At 41.3% G+C, this 18,154-nt stretch overlaps 1 protein-coding gene across 6 annotated transcripts in view; it reads left to right on the top strand.

Moving 5' to 3' along the window:
- Positions 1 to 18,154, top strand: part of IQSEC1 (IQ motif and Sec7 domain ArfGEF 1) — a 1,458,014-nt gene that overhangs the window by 441,213 nt on the left and 998,647 nt on the right. For all 6 annotated transcript variants that reach the window (XM_077452165.1, XM_077452166.1, XM_077452179.1 and 3 more), the window contains exon 2: positions 6,318 to 6,347. In XM_077452165.1, the coding sequence (XP_077308291.1) occupies positions 6,318 to 6,347 (30 nt within the window). The remainder of the gene's footprint in view (positions 1 to 6,317; positions 6,348 to 18,154) is intronic.

The raw sequence follows: 18,154 nt of genomic DNA, 5'->3' as shown, positions 1-18,154 counted from the left end.
CAGCGCGCCCGCGATGTCGGCACCCGAAGCCGATCGCTCGCTCGGCTGCCGGGTCCCGCCGCCATCTTGGGTATGGGAATCAGGAAATGGAGCCTTTTGGCTTCATTTCCTGGTTCCCTACTGCGCATGCGCGAGCCGCGCGGCGCAATCCGGACGGTCCCCGCTGCCTCTGGGAGCTGTGTGTTTCCCAGCAGGCAGCGGGGCACTTGCTGAAGGGGGCGGGCGCTTGCGGAACGGGGGCGTAACCTACGCTCGTTCCGCAGAGAGCTAGCCCGGAAGTGGGTGCAGTTACCTGGATTATCCAGGTAACTGCACCCCCCTCCCCCCTGAAAGGTGCCGATTGTGGCGCCGGAGGGGGGGGGATTCCGATGAGCGGAGGTTCATTTTAGGGTGGACCTCCGCTTTAATATTGTTTTATATGCTATTCATGTTTTGACTCACAATAGAAAGGATGCTTTTGTTTTCTGTTTATTAATAGAAATGGTTTGTTTCCAGGGATTGGTATACTATGACAAAGTCAGAATGTTTACATGATCTTGATGATAATATGAATTACTTTGGACATTCAGAGATATCACTTACAGCAGGTGAAGATGTGACAGCTGGCAATGTTTACACTGTTATGCAACCGCTGAACTATATTTTGTGTTTTGAAGTACAGGTACATAAGCCTTTCTGGCGGATTAAAGAAAACGTTGATCCTCTGTGGTAGATTCTGTTGGGCATGTTTATACCAATAAATCAGGTTTTATTGCCTGTTTAGCAGTGGAAACATCCACTACATACAAAATCTTTATTCCTAATTGATTGTGTTGACATTGAGTTGATGGTAAATAGAAGATCAGAATGAAATAAAAAAATAAAAAAATTATCTCATACAATTCTTATATAGCCATAGAAAACCTGTAGCAAGGCAAGTATGAAAGCCATTACCGACTGCTACTACTCAAAATGCTACTTGCCTGGATTTTATGCTGATCCTTTGGCTTCAGTAGTTTTAGTGACTGTTAAAGGATAAGTTCGCCTTTGTAACATGTTACACTGGCAGATCACAGATTATTCCTAGAGTTCAGTAACTGCCTGCCGGTGCGGGCAGATAGCTGGCTGAAAGTCTGTAGGAGCCTTGTTGTGCACCCGCTATCTGCTGATCACTTACAGGCTGCAGTGAACAAAAAATAAATGCACATTTTTTTACATGCAAAAATTCAATATTATTATTATTATTTTGTTTTTATGAAAGTGAACTTAACCTTTGGAGAACAAAAGTGCAGATCAGGAGCTACTGTATAACTCTACTGGCTGTTTGTTTTTCCTTAGTGATTTGGAACCTTTTGAAATCAGAGACAGTCTGGCAACTATTGTGTTCAAATTAGGGGGTTTAGTTATAGCATTCTAAATAATTCTTCGGTGACAAATTTCCTTCAGTCTACCAGTTTCTGCCAAAATTTCTTTACAGAAGATATTTTTCTTCTAGTTGGTGTTACTAAACCCAGGACCCTGCATTCACTATATCTGGTCTCTGTACAAGGAAATGCAAATATTTTAACTGCTAAATAGCAGTATATAGCAGTCCTGTAACTTCTATCAGTGCCTTTTTAAAGCTTGTAGGAGGAGGTCTACTCTGACTGTCCTATGAGGCGTCAGGATCCCGACCCTCTGTCTGAACAGTGTTGATTTTCCCTGTGCTGATCACATGCACTCTCCCAAGAAAAAAAAAAAAACTCTCTAGCAATACACACCAAACTGAGCATGTGCAGAGTGACATGCAGAATGCTCCGTCTTATCAGGATATGGCTTGGGGACAGTGGAAGAAGAGGAGGATCAGAGAAGACAGGTTCAAACAACCTTACACAATTACACAATGCAGAGGATTAGTTCCCTAGGTTCAGTATAATAAGTTTGCTTTACTGCATATACTGACTGATTTTACTGTTGTGGGTTTTTGTAACACTTTTATTTTTTTCTTGAAACAGCCACAGGTCATGTCATGACCTTGGTTTCACTGTGTGAATGACAGAAATACCCTCGTTCTAGTTTAAAAAAGACAATACTAAGGCGTATCCCTCAACCATGAGTTTAAGGAAAGGAAATTGCTTGATTCCCTACAGAATTGCTCCCTCCCATGGAGCCATCAGAATGCAATGATTACTGCTTTTGGCTATAACCGCCAACAGTGATCGCATTAATAAAATCTGACAGGCTGGTTGTACTGAAGTTGATCGATTGACTTCAGTACTATCAGCCTGCCCATATTTGGATTGAAATTCAGGCCCTTTCCTACAAAAACTGACACATTTTGACCCTTCTATGGCCAGCTTAAAGCGAGAGTCCGCCGGGAGTTCCGCCGTTTTTTTTAAAAAAGCCAGCAGCTACAAATACTGCAGCTGTTGACTTTTAAAATAAGGACACTTACCCGCCCAGCGCGCCCGCGATGTCGGCACCCGAAGCCGATCTCTCGATCGTCTCTCGGGTGCTGCCGCCACCATCTTGGGTATGGGAATCAGGAAGTGGAGCCTTTCGGCTTCATTTCCCGGTTCCCTACTGCGCATGCGCGAGTCGCGCTGCGCAATAAGGATGGTCCCGCTGCCTCTGGGATCCGTGTGTTTCCCAGCAGGCAGTGGGGGACTTTCGGAAAGGGGCGTAATCTATGCCCCTTTCCGCAGATAGCTATGCCGGAAGTGGGTGCAGATACCTGTACTGTACAGGTACCTGCACCCCCTCCCCCCTGAAAGGTGGCAATTGTGGCGCCGGAGGGGGGGAGGATTCCAATGAGCGGAAGGTCCACTTTAGGGTGGACCTCCGCTTTAAGCCTAGGAGGTATTTGATTAAAGTAGGTAGTTTGTGTCTTATTATCTCTGTAAATATTCAATTTGTTTTTTGTTTGATCAGGGTTTCCTCTTTCTTGAATAAAGCCTTTCTATCTGTGTTGTAATGTCCACTAGCTGATGTTTTTAGATGCCTATCATAAGCATTTGCTCCTTTAAAAAAACAATCTTACTGCTGATGAAGGTTTGAAAGCCATTTAAAACCCATTGCACTCTAAGGCCCCTTTCACATGGGCCAGATCTAGTTTTGCTCAACGGGATCCGTCCGCGGATCCCCTGCTGTGCTGAGTAGAGTGGCCAGATGACAGGTTCGTGCCCGCTCTGCTTCCCTTTACTTAGAACCCCCAAACATTATATATATATATATATATATATATATATATATATTTTATTCTAAAACCCTAGAGAATAAAATGGCGGTTGTTGCAATACATTATGTAACACCGTATTTGCGCAGTGGACTTAAAGCGCACTTTTTTGGGAAAAAATACTTAAAAAAATAAATAACACAACCATAAAGTTAGCCCGATTTTTTTTATATTGTGAAAGATATTGTTACGTCAAGTAAATTGATACCCAACATGTCACGCTTCAAATTTGCGTCCACTCGTGGAATGGCGACAAACTTTTACCCTTTAAAATCTCCATAGGCGACATTTAAAAAATTCTACAGGCTGCATGTTTTGAGTTACAGAGGAGATCTAGTACTAGAATTATTGCTTTTGCTCTACCTATCGCGGCAATACCTCACTTTTGTGGTTTGAACACCACTTACGTGTGCGGTCGCTTCTGAACACGAGCTTGGCGGGACAGGGCGCGTTTAAAATAATTTTTTTTCTTATTTATTTTAACTTTTCGTTTTTAGTTTTTCGCAGTTGTTTTGACAAAAAAAATTTCACTTTTATTCCTATTGCAAGGAATGTAAACATCCCTTGTAATAGATAAAAGCATCACAGGTCCTCTTAAATATGAGATCTGGGGTCAAAAAGGCCCCTTTCACCTGGGCGGTCTGATCAGGTTCGCCTGTCAGTTTTTCAGGCGGACCTGATCAGACTCTTAGCAGACTTATGGCTGTCTTGTGTCCCTGCAAGGCAGGAAATAAAAGCAGTCACATAGGTTCTAGTTGTCTGTGTAAATTTAAGATAGGTTAATTTATATATTGAAAATAAAGCTTTTTTTGTCGGTCGTAAAAAAAAAACTGGCTCCTAACTTTTTTAGCTGGCTCCTAGATTCCAAGCAAATTTGTCAAGCCCTGAGTAATTTTTCTTCAGAAATGTTGGCCAAAAAATGATACTGCTGCATATCTTTGGTAAAAATAACCAGAATCAGTATATATTATTTGGTCTTTGTGAAGGTTTGCAAAATTAAGATTTTTTTTTTCTTTTACATAATTGTCATATTAACAGGTTAATATGTCAAATCAAAATTGTACTCAGACTCAGTGAGCGCCCCGCTGCTCTCGTCGCTCAGGCTAAGAAGCTGGTATGCCTCCTCACTGGAAAATTATTTTATTACCATACCGTTGACTGTGTGCTGTGGTGTTATAGGGACACTAAGACAGATGTGTCTGCACTGATGGGTGCTAATGAGGCTGCACTGATGGGTGCTGATGAGGCTGCACTGATGGTTGCTCATGAGGATCCACTGATGGGTGCTGATAAGGATCCACTGATATTGTGTCACTGATGAGCACTCACTTATGAGCACTGATGTGCACTGTGGTGGCACTTACGGGCACTGTAGTGGCGCAGATGAGCACTGTACTGGTGCCGATGAGCTCTGTAGTGGCACTGTAGTGGTGCAGATGAGCACTGTAGTGGCACTAATGGGCACTGTAGTTGCACTAATGTAGCACTGTAGTGGCACTAATGGGCATTGTAATGGCACTGTAGGGCACACATGAGCTCTGTAGTGGCACTGTAGAGCACTGTAATGGTGCAGATGAGCACTGTAGGGCACAGGTGAGCACTGTAGTTGAACTGTAGGGCTCAGATTAGCTCTGTAGTAGCACAGGTGTGGCACTAATGGCACAGATGTGCACTGATGGGCACAGAAGAGCACTGATGTGCCAAAGTAGAGCACTGCTGGGTACAATAAAAATGAATATAACTCAGTTGGGCACTCGATTCCTCTCCTCCCCACATGCGCTGCATCAGTGTGAGGAGAGAGTTGAACCACACTCATTGGCCCTTTACCACGATCTGTGGTGGGCTGGGTTCCGAGAACCCGACTAGCACAGACAGTCCAGTGTGCGAGCCCCAGGTGGAGCATGGTAGCGTGATTCTGGGAGGATGTCATTGTATGCCCTCCCAGAGTTATCCAACCTCGCTGTAGCCATCTTTCAGCTAAGGCCTGGTCGGTAAGTGGTTAAAAATCGCAGAGAACTGCCTTAATTTCTACTTCCCAATTGACTGCAATGCATTTCCACTAATCTCTTGATTTTAAAATAAAAATTTAAGGAAATAAAAATTCATAATTTTTGTTCATCCTTGTTTATATGACATGTTTAAAGCAAACAAAGAAAACGCAGAACAATCAGAGCCAAGGATATGAAACTGAGCCTTATGTAGTGCCAAGCAAACCAACAGACACCATATTCTTTACCATGTAGGAAAAAATTGCCATTCCCCTATAAATTCTCACTTGTAACTTTATATCTGTTATGAACTTGATATCTAGCGTCGGCTATATAAAACAAATATGTAGATGGCAACCAAAGGCAAGCTAGAGATGGTTGGTTGGGGAGGGGCAACATAGTATATCCATAGGCTTCTGAAACTGTTGCAGTAACTATTTTTAAGCACTTGAGATTGTAGACTGATTAGTATTGGATTGTCAAAGTGTTACTGTACAGAAATAACTATTTTTTACAATTCCACTGTTGCTTTTTACAATTCTCTAAGAACTTCAAAATAGTTTGAATATTTTCTATTTAAAGTGTCACTAATACCCACATCATAAAAAACTATCAATGCATGTTTTATTACATGCTGTTCATACTCGGTCACTGTGAAATTAGTTTTCTGTATTCTGAAAAAAACCTGGTTGCTCTCTATTGCAGTTGTGGTGGCAACACTGAGACAGTTTTCAGTGAGTTTCTAAGGGAGGAAATGCTCAGCAATCACATCTGAGCAACCAATGTGACTATAGAGTCACACATGTGGGAATATACACGGGGTAAACTCCCTTCCTCCTCCTGCATGCACACTAACCAGCTAAACACAATGAAGGTGGGATATTACATGTAGATTAATGAAAGCTTCACCTCCCTCTTATTCTAAAACAGGCTAGAGGGGCATGACATCTGCTCACACCATGTTGTTTTGATTTCAAATATACAGTGGATATAAGAAGTATACACACTGTTAAAATGTCAGGTTTCTGTGATGTAAAAAAAATAAACAATAAATAATTTGAAGAAAAAAGAAAAGAAAAATTGAAGCCTTCAGCATATTGTAGTAAAATATATATATATATTTTTATTTTTTTCAGATATAAAGAAGAAGTGAAAAGAAATGCAAGGTAATTACCAGATTCTGTTTATGTGAAACTCCAGGCAAAGCACAAAATACAGAGCTCAGATACATATAGCTGATCTGTTTAATTGTATACATATTTGTAATTATTTCCCAGCTACTTCACATACCCCTGTTTTCCTGCATAGCAAGTTGTGGCACACCACTCTAAAGAGCTGCAGATTTTAAGCTTCCTGTGTCACCGGGGACTAAGACTAAGGCCTGGTTTCATACTAGTGCAATGCGACATTGATCCAATTTCAGGTGTGATAATGTATTGTGACCTATTTGTGATTTTGACACAATCTAAGCATGTTACTACTACGACTACTACTACTTTTGAGGGACCAAGGATTTGCTTGGGAGAAAAATAATAAAAACATTAAAATCCTTTCCAAATCGCATCAGATTTGCATTTACATGCATTTTCTGTTCATTTCCATTGAGGTCTATGGTGCCAAAATAATGCTGGAGTGTCACCAAAGGAGTGCAGGAACCTTCAACAAAATCGCTCTGTGCATTGCTTTGATGTAAATGGGCACCATTGAAAACAATGTAATTTCTATTGACATGTGACTCAAGTTGCATCAGAAATTGCACTAGTGTGACCCAGGCCTAACAATGAGCATCAATCTACTGCTGGGGTGCTCCATATTCTTTCCTTCTGCTGCCTCCATTGCCTTGAAAGATTATAGATTGACCGCATTGTGCCTGATTGGCTCAGAGTGCACAACCTCTCACTCGTTTCTGCTGTGTAAAACATTGAGGGGTGATAATAAACATTTTAGACAGTTATATCGTTGCTATTTTAAAACACACTTTTATTAAAATAAATTTGGACTGAGATTATTTTTTAATAATTGCCTTGAGTTCCTTTTTTTATTACATATATTTGTTTTTGTTGTGCTGAGTTCAGTTAAACATCTGCAGCAATGAAAAGCAAAAGGAAAAAAAATGTACAAGTGTAATGGCTCATAGTAAACAATCAGCAAGTCACTAAGCAGAATATGTATGCAGCCAGTATTGCATCGACTCCCAACCTATACACTCGTTTCAGGTCAGTAACTTACCAATTATTAAAGCAAGGACACAGATGATGGACCTGAAGCTTGCATTTTGAAGTGGACCTAGAAGGGCTGGAATACCAAATGTTTATGCAGCTCCATGTTCCCTTCTGGTCAAATGTTAGAAGATCTAAACATTTAGTTATATAATCTCTTCTGAAAGTAAATATCAATGAGTTCGAACTTTGATTCTCCCCTTTCTGCATAGATTATATGACCAAGTACCTAGACATATGTATTTCAGCCCTTTATATTTCTTTTAATCCATATCTGACTATTAACATATTTTTATACTAATCTGCTTTTAAAATTTTTTATTTTGTTTGTATTCTTAACTCAAAAAGTAAATTCTTTTGTTCACAGCCACCTCCCAATTTCAATTTTTTCCTACTTTTGTGATCTGACTTCCTGTTAGAGGGTATGAACGTATCTACCCTCTCTTGCTCACTTCCAGGGCTTTTCCCAAAAGCATCTTGTCCCCATTTTGATGAGGACAATTGCCTCTTCCCCACAGCCCTGGCCCCGTGGTTGTGGGTTTGGGGGGGTGACTTACCGAAATATGGAAGCCTCCTTTAACAAGGGGGACCCCCAAATCCCAACAACACCAAGTAATCTCCTACGCTCAGGTGCCTGCTCAGCTAAGTGGTATAGCCAATCCCTTTAGCAAAGTCAGTGGAATGTTGCTGGTCTTGCTGCCCTCCTCAGAATAATGGGTATCCTTTATAACTCAAACATACAAAAAGAACAGGGGGGGCCCATCGAACTTGTGCATTACCAAGGATAATATTTATTCATAAAATAACAAGAAATATACTCAAACATGTTTAAAAATAAGGCTTATCAATGCTCCAATAATAGCGAACAACATCTCTAAATTCTTACAGCCTGGACCAGATGTTTAGAGGACCCAGATGGCATCACAAGTGGCTTGTGCATTACAAAGGCGAGCCCTATTCCTCAGAGCCGTAGCAATGGTGATTTGATCTCCTGTACTGTCCCCTTTTAAGTACCTACCTGTGATTTATATTTCTTGTTATTTTATGAATACATTTTATCCTTGGTAATGCACAAGGTCAGTGTGCCCCCCCCCCCGTTCTTTTTGTAGGCCCCCCAGATGCCGCCTCTTCCCATTTGAATTAGTAAGGGGTACATTGTACTCCTACTCATTCACCAAAAAGTGTCAAAAAGTCAATTAAAACGCATGCACAATTTTTGATAAGTCCTTTATTTTAAAAAGAAATGTCCCCAAGTGTAGATACATAATCGTGATAAACGCCAGCTGCCGACCCAGACAAAAGAAAAACGATCTGCACCCAATGAAGGATCCTGTCGCTAAATAAACTAAGGGGCAGGGGGCCACCCGATGAGGTCACCTGGTGACACCACCCCCTCTTGATATTATTGATGGGGGCAATGTTTACGGGAAGAGAAAAAATCGAATGATCTTAGGTTTTATTGTGCACCACAAAAAATAGAGAAAATTATAAAGGCATATTCTTAAAAAAGACAGGATTACTCAAGACCATATCCTTCCAGAGGATCCAAAAATAAATATTATATCTAATGTGCATCATAATGCTTGTGTGGCCTTTAGTGCATGGGACGTACCTCCAGAAATCTCTGTACCAGCATGCGAGAACCTATTTACAATGTTAAAGGCTTCACTAAACATAGTATTTCTAAAAACTTTAGGTTGATCCATAATCGGGATCCCTGCAAGCTACAGTTCTGGGGATTGTAAAAGATAAAACATTATTAAGCAGTGTTAACCTCGAATAGCCCTAAAAATAAATGTCAGCATCTACAAATACTGGAGCTGTGGACTTTTAATATAAGGACACTTATATCATCAATTGGCTTCGAGTGCAGGCGTCGGGATTGCAAGTAAGCGAAACTGGCAGTGAAGCCGTCGGGCTTGACAGCCATTTTCCTGCTGTGCTTTCTGAACGATCCCGCTGTCTTCTGGGACGCAAATTGAAGCCGGACTCCAGCTAACATTTTATAAGCAGTTACAAGAAACATTTTTTGTTTTCGTTTGGGATTAAAGTTTTACATAAATGCTGATCATAGTAAGCACCCCCTGTCAGTAGTATATGGTTTAACAGACTTACTGGTCAGATTACCAGGTGAAAATAAAGGAACGATAGCTTAAAAAAAATGAATGAAGCCACCACTAAGATCTGAGAATTTGTAAGCTGTAATATGATATTTGCTTTTGTGTTTAATGCCTTTTTAATAGTATCCTTCCCTGAAAACACCTAAACTCAATAATTTAGAGGGGTGTACACATAATGTTAGCCATATATTGGTATTTATATTAGGGTTGCACTGATAACGGTGACTATGAGTGGCAATACTTTTGGTCAAGTACTTGCCGATACCGAGTCCCCGATAGCTTTGTGAGGCGATTTGAGCCCATACAAAACAAATGGGCTCAAATCACACTGCAAAGAATTGCATGCGTTTTGAACAGGAATTCTGTGTGAACTCAGGCTGAAGTCACTATGACAAGCCTGGGTTCACATAGGAGCAGTGTGGGAAACTGCATGCGATTTGGACAGGAACCATAACGCATTCCTTTTCAAGTCACCTGCAATTCTTTGAAGTGCGATCTGAGCCCATTCATTTTGTATGGGCTCAGATCGCACCACAAAGATATCAGAGCATTTGCACATGTGTTAGTACTCGTGCAAATGCTTAGTATCAGCACCAATACTGGATACTGCAACCCTAATTTATACAGTATATGTACTGCAAATGCCTTTCAGTGAATTTTTAAGAGTTCGTTTTAGAGAGGATCAATAAATTAAGTATCTGCATCTTCAGATGTTTTAATAAAGTCCTTAAAACTAAAAATGTAATAGTAAATACTACACAGTGCAACAGTGTAATCTCTAAAGCATATTAACGAGCCATTCATTTATTATTGTAGTTAATCTTCAATATATTATCTTTTTAAGAGTTCTGGGTCTCAAGAGTTTGTCATTTATTAACAAAGCATCATAACTTTTAGTTTTTATATGCCTTTACTGTCCTGAAAGCCTAAGTCCCTGTACACACGGTCGGAGATTTCGACAACCAAATCCGTCTGATTTTGTCCGTCGGATCTTGTCCGAAACTGTTGCATACACACGGTCGGACTAAGTTGTCAAAAATCCGATCATTCAGAACGTGATGACGTAATTTCGTTATGATGGGACTATGTTCGGGCTAGTAGCCAATAGCTTTGATGTAGGAATTTGATCTGAGCATGCGTGGCACTTGGTCCGATCAAAATTCTCTACACATGAGCGGAGTATGTCCAATCGAACCAGTTGGTCGGGAAATATTTCCAACATGTTGGAAGATTGGGTCCGACGGATATTCCGACGGAATCAGTCCGATGCATAACACACACAGTCGGATTATCCGACAACACGGTCCGAAAGGACACATTCCGACGAATTCTCCGACCGTGTGTACAAGGGCTTATATTTGTGTCAATTGTGGTCATGTTTGGGGGGAAAAAAAAAAATTATGTTTCAAAATTAAAAATTTGCACGCAAGTACAATTATTGCTGTTACAGTTCAGAAACCTTGCATATCTATTTATAGAAGTACAGGACAATATAACTTGCACAGCATCATACGTATTAGAAAAGGGAATCTATAATAATCAATCTTCATAAGAAATATGTTAGCTGCTTTAAATCTTATGCACAGTAAATATAGGAATTGGAAAAAAATTACTTTTCAGGCATATTGTACTATTTGTTTAAAATTAATGGTATTTATTACAAATCATTTATGAAAAAAGACTAGGACAAGTATAAAAACATTTACATAAGTGAATGTGATTTAAAAAACATGTCTCGGTGATCAGCCAAGCAGTCCAGAGTTCAATTCTGAACCTGGCATGGGCTAGGTTTTATTTATTTATATATATATATATATATATATATATATATATATATATATGTATATATGTTGATGCAGCCAAACCAGAATAGAGCAATCTGCTTCAACAATATTCAAAAGGTGCAAAAAATTGCTTGACTAGTTTCACACTATGCACACACTTTTTTTTGGAGCTATATGGATATAATGTGAAGAAGAAAAAAATAATTTTGTCACTGAGGTAAGGCAGGTAACCCAGGGACTTCACAAGGGGTACCCGGTCACTATAGGCCAGTGGTCATCAACCCTGTCCTCAGGGGCCCACTAACAGGCCAGGTTTTGTGTATTACCTTGGCTAGAGACAGACTAGAATACTGCAATCACTGAGCAGCGAATTACATCACCTGTGATGTATATCAGTTATCTTGCAAACCTGGCCTGTTGGTGGGCCCTGAGGATGGGGTTGATGACCACTACTATAGGCAACTACGGATGATAGTAATGATAAAGCATGTGTTATTGGGCAAATTAGACCCTTTTTAGCTTACAGGGGCGGTGGGTAGTTGTTTTACAAAGATTTTGCTGATGGATATTTCACTAGGCGTGTGTGTGTATGTGTGTGTGTATGTGTGTGTGTGTGTGTATATATATGTGTATATATATATATATATATATATATATGTAGCTATGTAACTTATGCATTGAAGAAGGTTACAAGTAAGAGTTTGGCTCCCTCTAGTGTCGTCTTTAATGCTATTAAAACTTTTTGTTTGGTTTCATTAAAGCCACGCTCCAAAGCATTGTGGGAGATATAGTGAATGAGGAAGTGACTCATGTGCTAAAACTCAGTCTTTGAACTACAGATCCACAATGCTGGGTCACAGAACAGCATGCTGGGTAGTGATATAAAAGAAGCATGGCCATTTGTCCAGCCTCTTGGTACACCATTCAAAACCTGTATGCAGGGAGGTGTGTGTGTGACCGACAGACTGCGGCCTGGAAGGCGTGGAGTGGAATCATTTGGCCTCTGAGGAGTTCCAGAGCACAGTTAGCTGGACCAGCGTGGAAATTTTTGCTTCTGAACGCATTTTTTTGCTTCTGGAAAAACGAGATTAAACGCAACTGCATAAAAACTGAAAAAAACGAGACTGTGTGCATGGACACATAGGATAACATTGAATGAGTTCAGGGGCAGTTGAAAAAACTGTCCAACTGCATCTGAACGCGCGTTTAACTGCGTCTCGTGTGCATGAGGCCTTAAACTAATAGTACAATATTACTGAAATGTCATTTTTTTTCCAATTCCTATATACACTTATTGTAGGATGTGGCATAGTATACCAGTAATTGTGCTGTCCACAGTGCCACCCTGTGGTGGCAGCACTCATAAACTGATATAATTTATGCACAGTAATGTCTTTATGAAGTCTCCCCATGATTATGCTACATCTCAGTGCTGAGAGGCAAGGACTGACAGACTTGTGTAAGACTGAGTGAAGAAGGACTGTCAGCAATCTCCTGAGTGATTTTACATGCCACATGTACTATCAATGAAAAATAGATAAAATAGTTGTAACAGGAATTATGCCCCAGAGAACATGCAATTTTTCAGATTTTGATAATGCTGTCAACATATTTATGCTTGAATTCCTGGATGTGCATCCCTTCTGAGGTCATTGTGAGGTGTTTTCACCTTCCTTGTATTCTCTTAATTTTATACCATGGACAATACAATAGGAGGAGCTGGATAATGCAGAAGTGGGCAGAAACACCCCATAGAAATTACAGCAGAGAGATCTTGGTGGAAAAGACAAATATGAAGCGAAACATTGATTTGGTCAACCAGGCTTCACCCAATATCTCTTTTGGACTGACCCTTTCACAAATGTAAAAATATTGTAATGATGATGTTGTACATATGCCCAGAATTATTTTTATTTTTTGGCTAAAATGCTGATCTGCTGAATTACCCTGCAAGAAATTGTTAGCAGGATTTTTTTTTTCGTGGCCATATTTGGACGATATATCCAGAGGATTTTAGAATAAAAGAGTTATCTTTTAGCCCCCCGAGTGGGTTAACGCACATCTTTAAGGGCTCCTGTTCCTTCTACTCCTGTTATGCAATAGTCATTTTTTTGGCTCACAGATTCATCCTTTATGGTGAATACTCTGGGCCAGAACTGGCCTATAAGGCTGGATTCACACTAGTGCAAATTGCATGCGGCTTTCCCCACATCCAATTCGCATGACAGGAGAGTGTGTCCAGCTCTCAATGGAGCCGGTTAACAGATCTCTGTGGTGGCTCTGGAGTGGATTGCACAGGGGTCCTGTGCATCTTTGGCTCCATTTCAGGTCAGAATTTAGGGGAAAAATTTGACCCGATTCATCCCTGAAACGGAGAACAGGGACACACCTGACCACACTTGACCCCCGTACACATGATCCAAATATCATACGACAGATCGTACGACTTTTTTCGCTTAATAGTTGCAAGTAGAAATTGAATAGGTTACTAAAGTCATGAAAATTCTCGTACGACAGAACAAAAAATCAGAAGTGATGTCATGTGTTGTAATGTATTTGACAATGCGAAAATTGTACGATCTGGTATCGTACGAGGAAAATTTTTGTGCTTGCCCGATCTAATAATATTGGATGAATTTTCATGATCGGCTCTCGAAAGCTCTGTACTAACGATCTGATTATCGTACGATCGCATCAAAAATGGTATTGTTCGTCTGATTTTCAGATCGTTTGTACGTGCCACTAGACTTCCTGCAATGGACAGTAGAACTTAAAGGAGCACTGTACAAGGAAGCCTGTGATGGCTTGGACTTCAATTTCCATAAATCCCTGCACATGGGAGGAGGAGAGACCTGAACCCTTTCCAGACAAATGTAGCGATCGAGGGAGACCAGCGAGAAACTGGGTCTAAGAGAGGGAGAGCCTGGGGGCTGAGACCTGTTGCTACTCCAGTGAGAATACTGAGCCTTGTGAGGACCTCCTAATTGTAAGGACTGAGACTTCGTGGACACCTGATCGCCAAGAATACTGCATCTAATCCATTGCATATTGGGAGTAGTGAGTGGAACTACTGAGCTTAACCCCTTGCTGTCCACAGTTATTACCAACTGAAACTGTCCCTTACTTAACAGGCTATCAGCCATCCCTTGTGTACAACCTTAAAGGGACAGCTACATGTGTACCACCTAAAGAAGGTCCAAACAAAGCCGGCCAACACTACCAATTGGGGGCAGCCACTTTGCAGTCACCTCCAGGGGTAACCCTTTTTTTGGTAATGCATACACCCACCCACTAAAGGACCAAATGCACAGAGTTCACTCAGGGACACTTTTTGAATAGTCCATTGCCAAGGGTTAATGTGAGGCTTTTATTGGTGCCATTTATGCTTTCACAGTTGACGCTATTATTACTGATACTTTGTGGATTAGTGTAATGGGGCTTAGCATTATTGCAGTGTAAGGCCGCGTACACACGCGGGGACTGTTCGCCCAACTTTGTCCGCTGAACAGTGTTTCGGCAGACAGTCCGCTCGTGTGTGGGCTTCAGCGGACAGTTTCAGCGGACAGTCTGACGAACAAAGTTTTTCGGAAATTCCGTAAAACTGTCCGCTGAAACTTGGTTTGAGCGGACAGTCTGCCCGTGTGTAGGCTTGTTCGTCAAACTAAGTTCCGCGCATGCTCAGAAAGGATTTACACGGCGAAGGTTGCATTGCAGTGTATAGGACGTCGTATTTCTAGTCCCGTCGTACGTGCCGTTCACGTCATCACGCAAGTTTCAGCGGACTGTTCGTTCGTTGTGTGTGGCCAAGTCCGTCCATGCTAATTTTGAGCGGACTGTCCGCTCAAACTGTTTGACGAACAAAGTTGGGCGAACAGTCCCCGCGTGTGTACGCGGCCTAAGTCAATGGCTGTAGGTGAGGCTAATTTGTCAGTCTGTTACCTATCGAACTCTTGTCCTGTTTATTTGTTCTATGCCTTGCATTTGCTTACCCTTCAGAAATACATTCACCTTATTAACCCTTAAGTTGCTTGTGGTCTATTTTTCTGTGCACTATCGTAGAGCAGTAGAATATTAACACTTAAGCTGCACAGGTGTGAGTAATCCTATAACAAGGTGCCAGTGGAGACCAAGCAGGTTAAAGAGTCATGGCAGAAAACAGAGGGGCTATCATCACCAGCAGCTGTGCTGCAGAACTATAGAAAGTCCCTTAAGCCAACATTGTTGGAAGCTAAGTCTCCCTTACGGTCATTCGTTTTAATGGCTTGGCTATTGAAGCAAGAGTTTTGAAGGATAAGGGGGTGTCAATCCCACACTCCTGAGAAGTCAGAAGGCTCCCTCCAAGGAAGGTTTACCACAAGACCTGGATATTCTGTATGGAGTGGTATGAACCTAATAAGCTATCCTTGCAAATATATTGAGGGTTGGATTTGTTTTTTCCTTCCTTGAGTCTGAAGTGGAGATGGGGCATGGTTTTGAACATGACCAAGGGACAGGCCTTGGCAGTCCAATTTCAAAGGCCAACGGCTTCCTGTTTTTTTTGCCTGCTTTTTTAAGTTGTCAGACTTCTGGTGCTTCTGGTCAGGTCACCTTTTGTTCCCATGGGACCTAAATTTCGTGGTGTCCGTTTTACTGAGACCACCTTTTTGCGCTGATTCGGGAAATTCCATTAGTACTTTGGGCTCAGAAGATTGGGTTCCTGGGTGTTATTACTACAACAAGGGGAACCACGGCTATTGTTCTTGCAGGAGGTGGGTTCAGTTGCTGCAAGACAAGACCCTGCATTAGATGTAGTTCACACCTTCTGCAAGATTTTACCAAGTGAATGTAAAAGCCACTGAGGAGGTTGTGTCCCCCTTTCCTCATGAGCATTGTTTTAGGACATCCCATCAAGTGAGGATAAGGTTATGTGTCTTGTGATGTATGGTAAAGAAACAACATTTTTGTAAGATGTAAGATGTTTCTTTACCTGAAAAATCAATTTCTTGGAGTATATCATTGGATATATTGCTTTCTACAAAACTGAGGTACTTCCTCTATGGGAGGAGATATATAAGGGAGGACTTCCTGCCTTTTTTGGCCATTGTTAAAGCACCTGTAGGTGACTCATAACCCAACAAGGATTAATATAGTTTCTCTGTTTCCTGTGATGTACTCCAAGAAATGGATTTTACATGCAAGTACAAAAATCTATTTTTTTTATATTGACTTTAGCAGCATTTGCTACTCAGTAATTGCTCACATCTATGGATACTCACAGTACACCAAATGTATTTGTCCTGTGGGCTGTGTTTGGAGAAAGAGCATTGGAACACCCTAGAGTTCATTTAAAGATATAAACAATTGCTGCGCTAAATACAAAAATAATATAACATGTGAAATGAAATAGTGTTACATGTAACATGTGGAATAAAATAAAGTGACAGTAGTCAGTCTCTAGGATTTTCATATAAGTACAGAAATGAAGTGATATATTGTTGCAACACATGTCCAAATGATAGTGATCGTACACCCAAGTGTGCCTTAAACCATATAGATACAAGATGTGCCCTTACCAGATAGCTAAACACTACATTATAAGAGTCTAATCATGCATGGAATCACACATCATGAAGGGTCCATCCACTGGAGGTAGAAAAGGGTGGTGTCATGGCCGCTGGTGCTAGTCAATCACTCTTTCTCATGGTGTTTTATGTAAAAAAGGCAAAAAGTCACCACAATTTTCTCAGAATTGCTGCCACATTTTTGAAAAAACAAATGGCCAAGCCTCATTCTGAAAATATAGCAAGTAACATGGCCACTATACAGGAAACAGCAGTATTAGCCAAACCTCCCTTTCAAATTAATATGGCCACGGAAGTTTAAATGAAAAGCCAAGCCGCAGTTTGAACCAGAGAGGGAGACCAAGCCTCCTTTTCAAACCAACATGGCTGTGGCAGAAAAAAGGGAAACCAAGCCTTGATCTGAATCAGAGGAAAGGAATCAAGCCTCATTTCCAAAGGGAATCATTCAGGGACATTGGTGCACTGAAGCCTAGGGGAGGAGGAGGGTAGATTTAGGGAAAGTTAAGATAAGGATACATGGATACACTCTCCTTTAAAGAAGTACAGCCAAAGCTCATTTGGCTGTACTTCTCCTGTGGATCACAGGAGTGCAATTCGTTCTGCACTCCTGTGACCCCCTTTTCAGCAGGGAGCAGGCTGAAGTCCGCTCTCTGCTGACATCACAGTCAGTCCAGGCTCTGCGTAATCAGGACTACGGAGTCTAGATCTGCCTAGATCCCTGGACCGACATCAGGCTCAGGCTCTCCAGCTCAGCGTTCCAGTAAACGAGGAAGGGGCAGAGCAGAGAGCTATGACTGACAGTCACCAGCTCTCTGCTCGGAGAGCTGTGAGAACCGAGCGATCAGCAGTGTTCGATCGCTCAGTTTTCACTGTAGAGGAGCCAGGGGACTGATGCTGTCTATGCAAGTATGAATAAAAAAAACACACTTCACTTTAAAAAAACTCTCCTTGCAACCTCCTACTTGCATCAGCCGATGTTCTGGAGCACCTGGTTTTATCATGGTAGCACTGTCCTAGGGTCTTGTGAGCCTTAGAGCATCAAATGGCTCAACTCCATTTATTTCAAACTGGCAGATAGAGCAGGTAGAGCTTAGGTGCTTTGCAACAAATTGAAAATTGGCACTCTTCCAGTATGCTGTAAGATTGCTGTGTGTGATAATGAACTCTTCCTTGATTTGGAACGGCTCATTATCCCCCCTAGGGAAGACCTACGCAGATTGATTTTTGCTTGATCCATCGCCAGTAATGTTCGATTCTGGCTTTGTTTGGCTAGCTTTATATGAATGAAT

This window comes from Lithobates pipiens, unplaced genomic scaffold, assembly GCF_037356315.1.
Source record: "Lithobates pipiens isolate NorthernLeopardFrog02 unplaced genomic scaffold, aLitPip1_a1.2 Scaffold_23, whole genome shotgun sequence".
NCBI lineage: Eukaryota > Metazoa > Chordata > Amphibia > Anura > Ranidae > Lithobates > Lithobates pipiens.
Note: the sequence above shows the minus strand (reverse complement) of the source record. Positions and strands in the feature narration are given on the sequence as shown.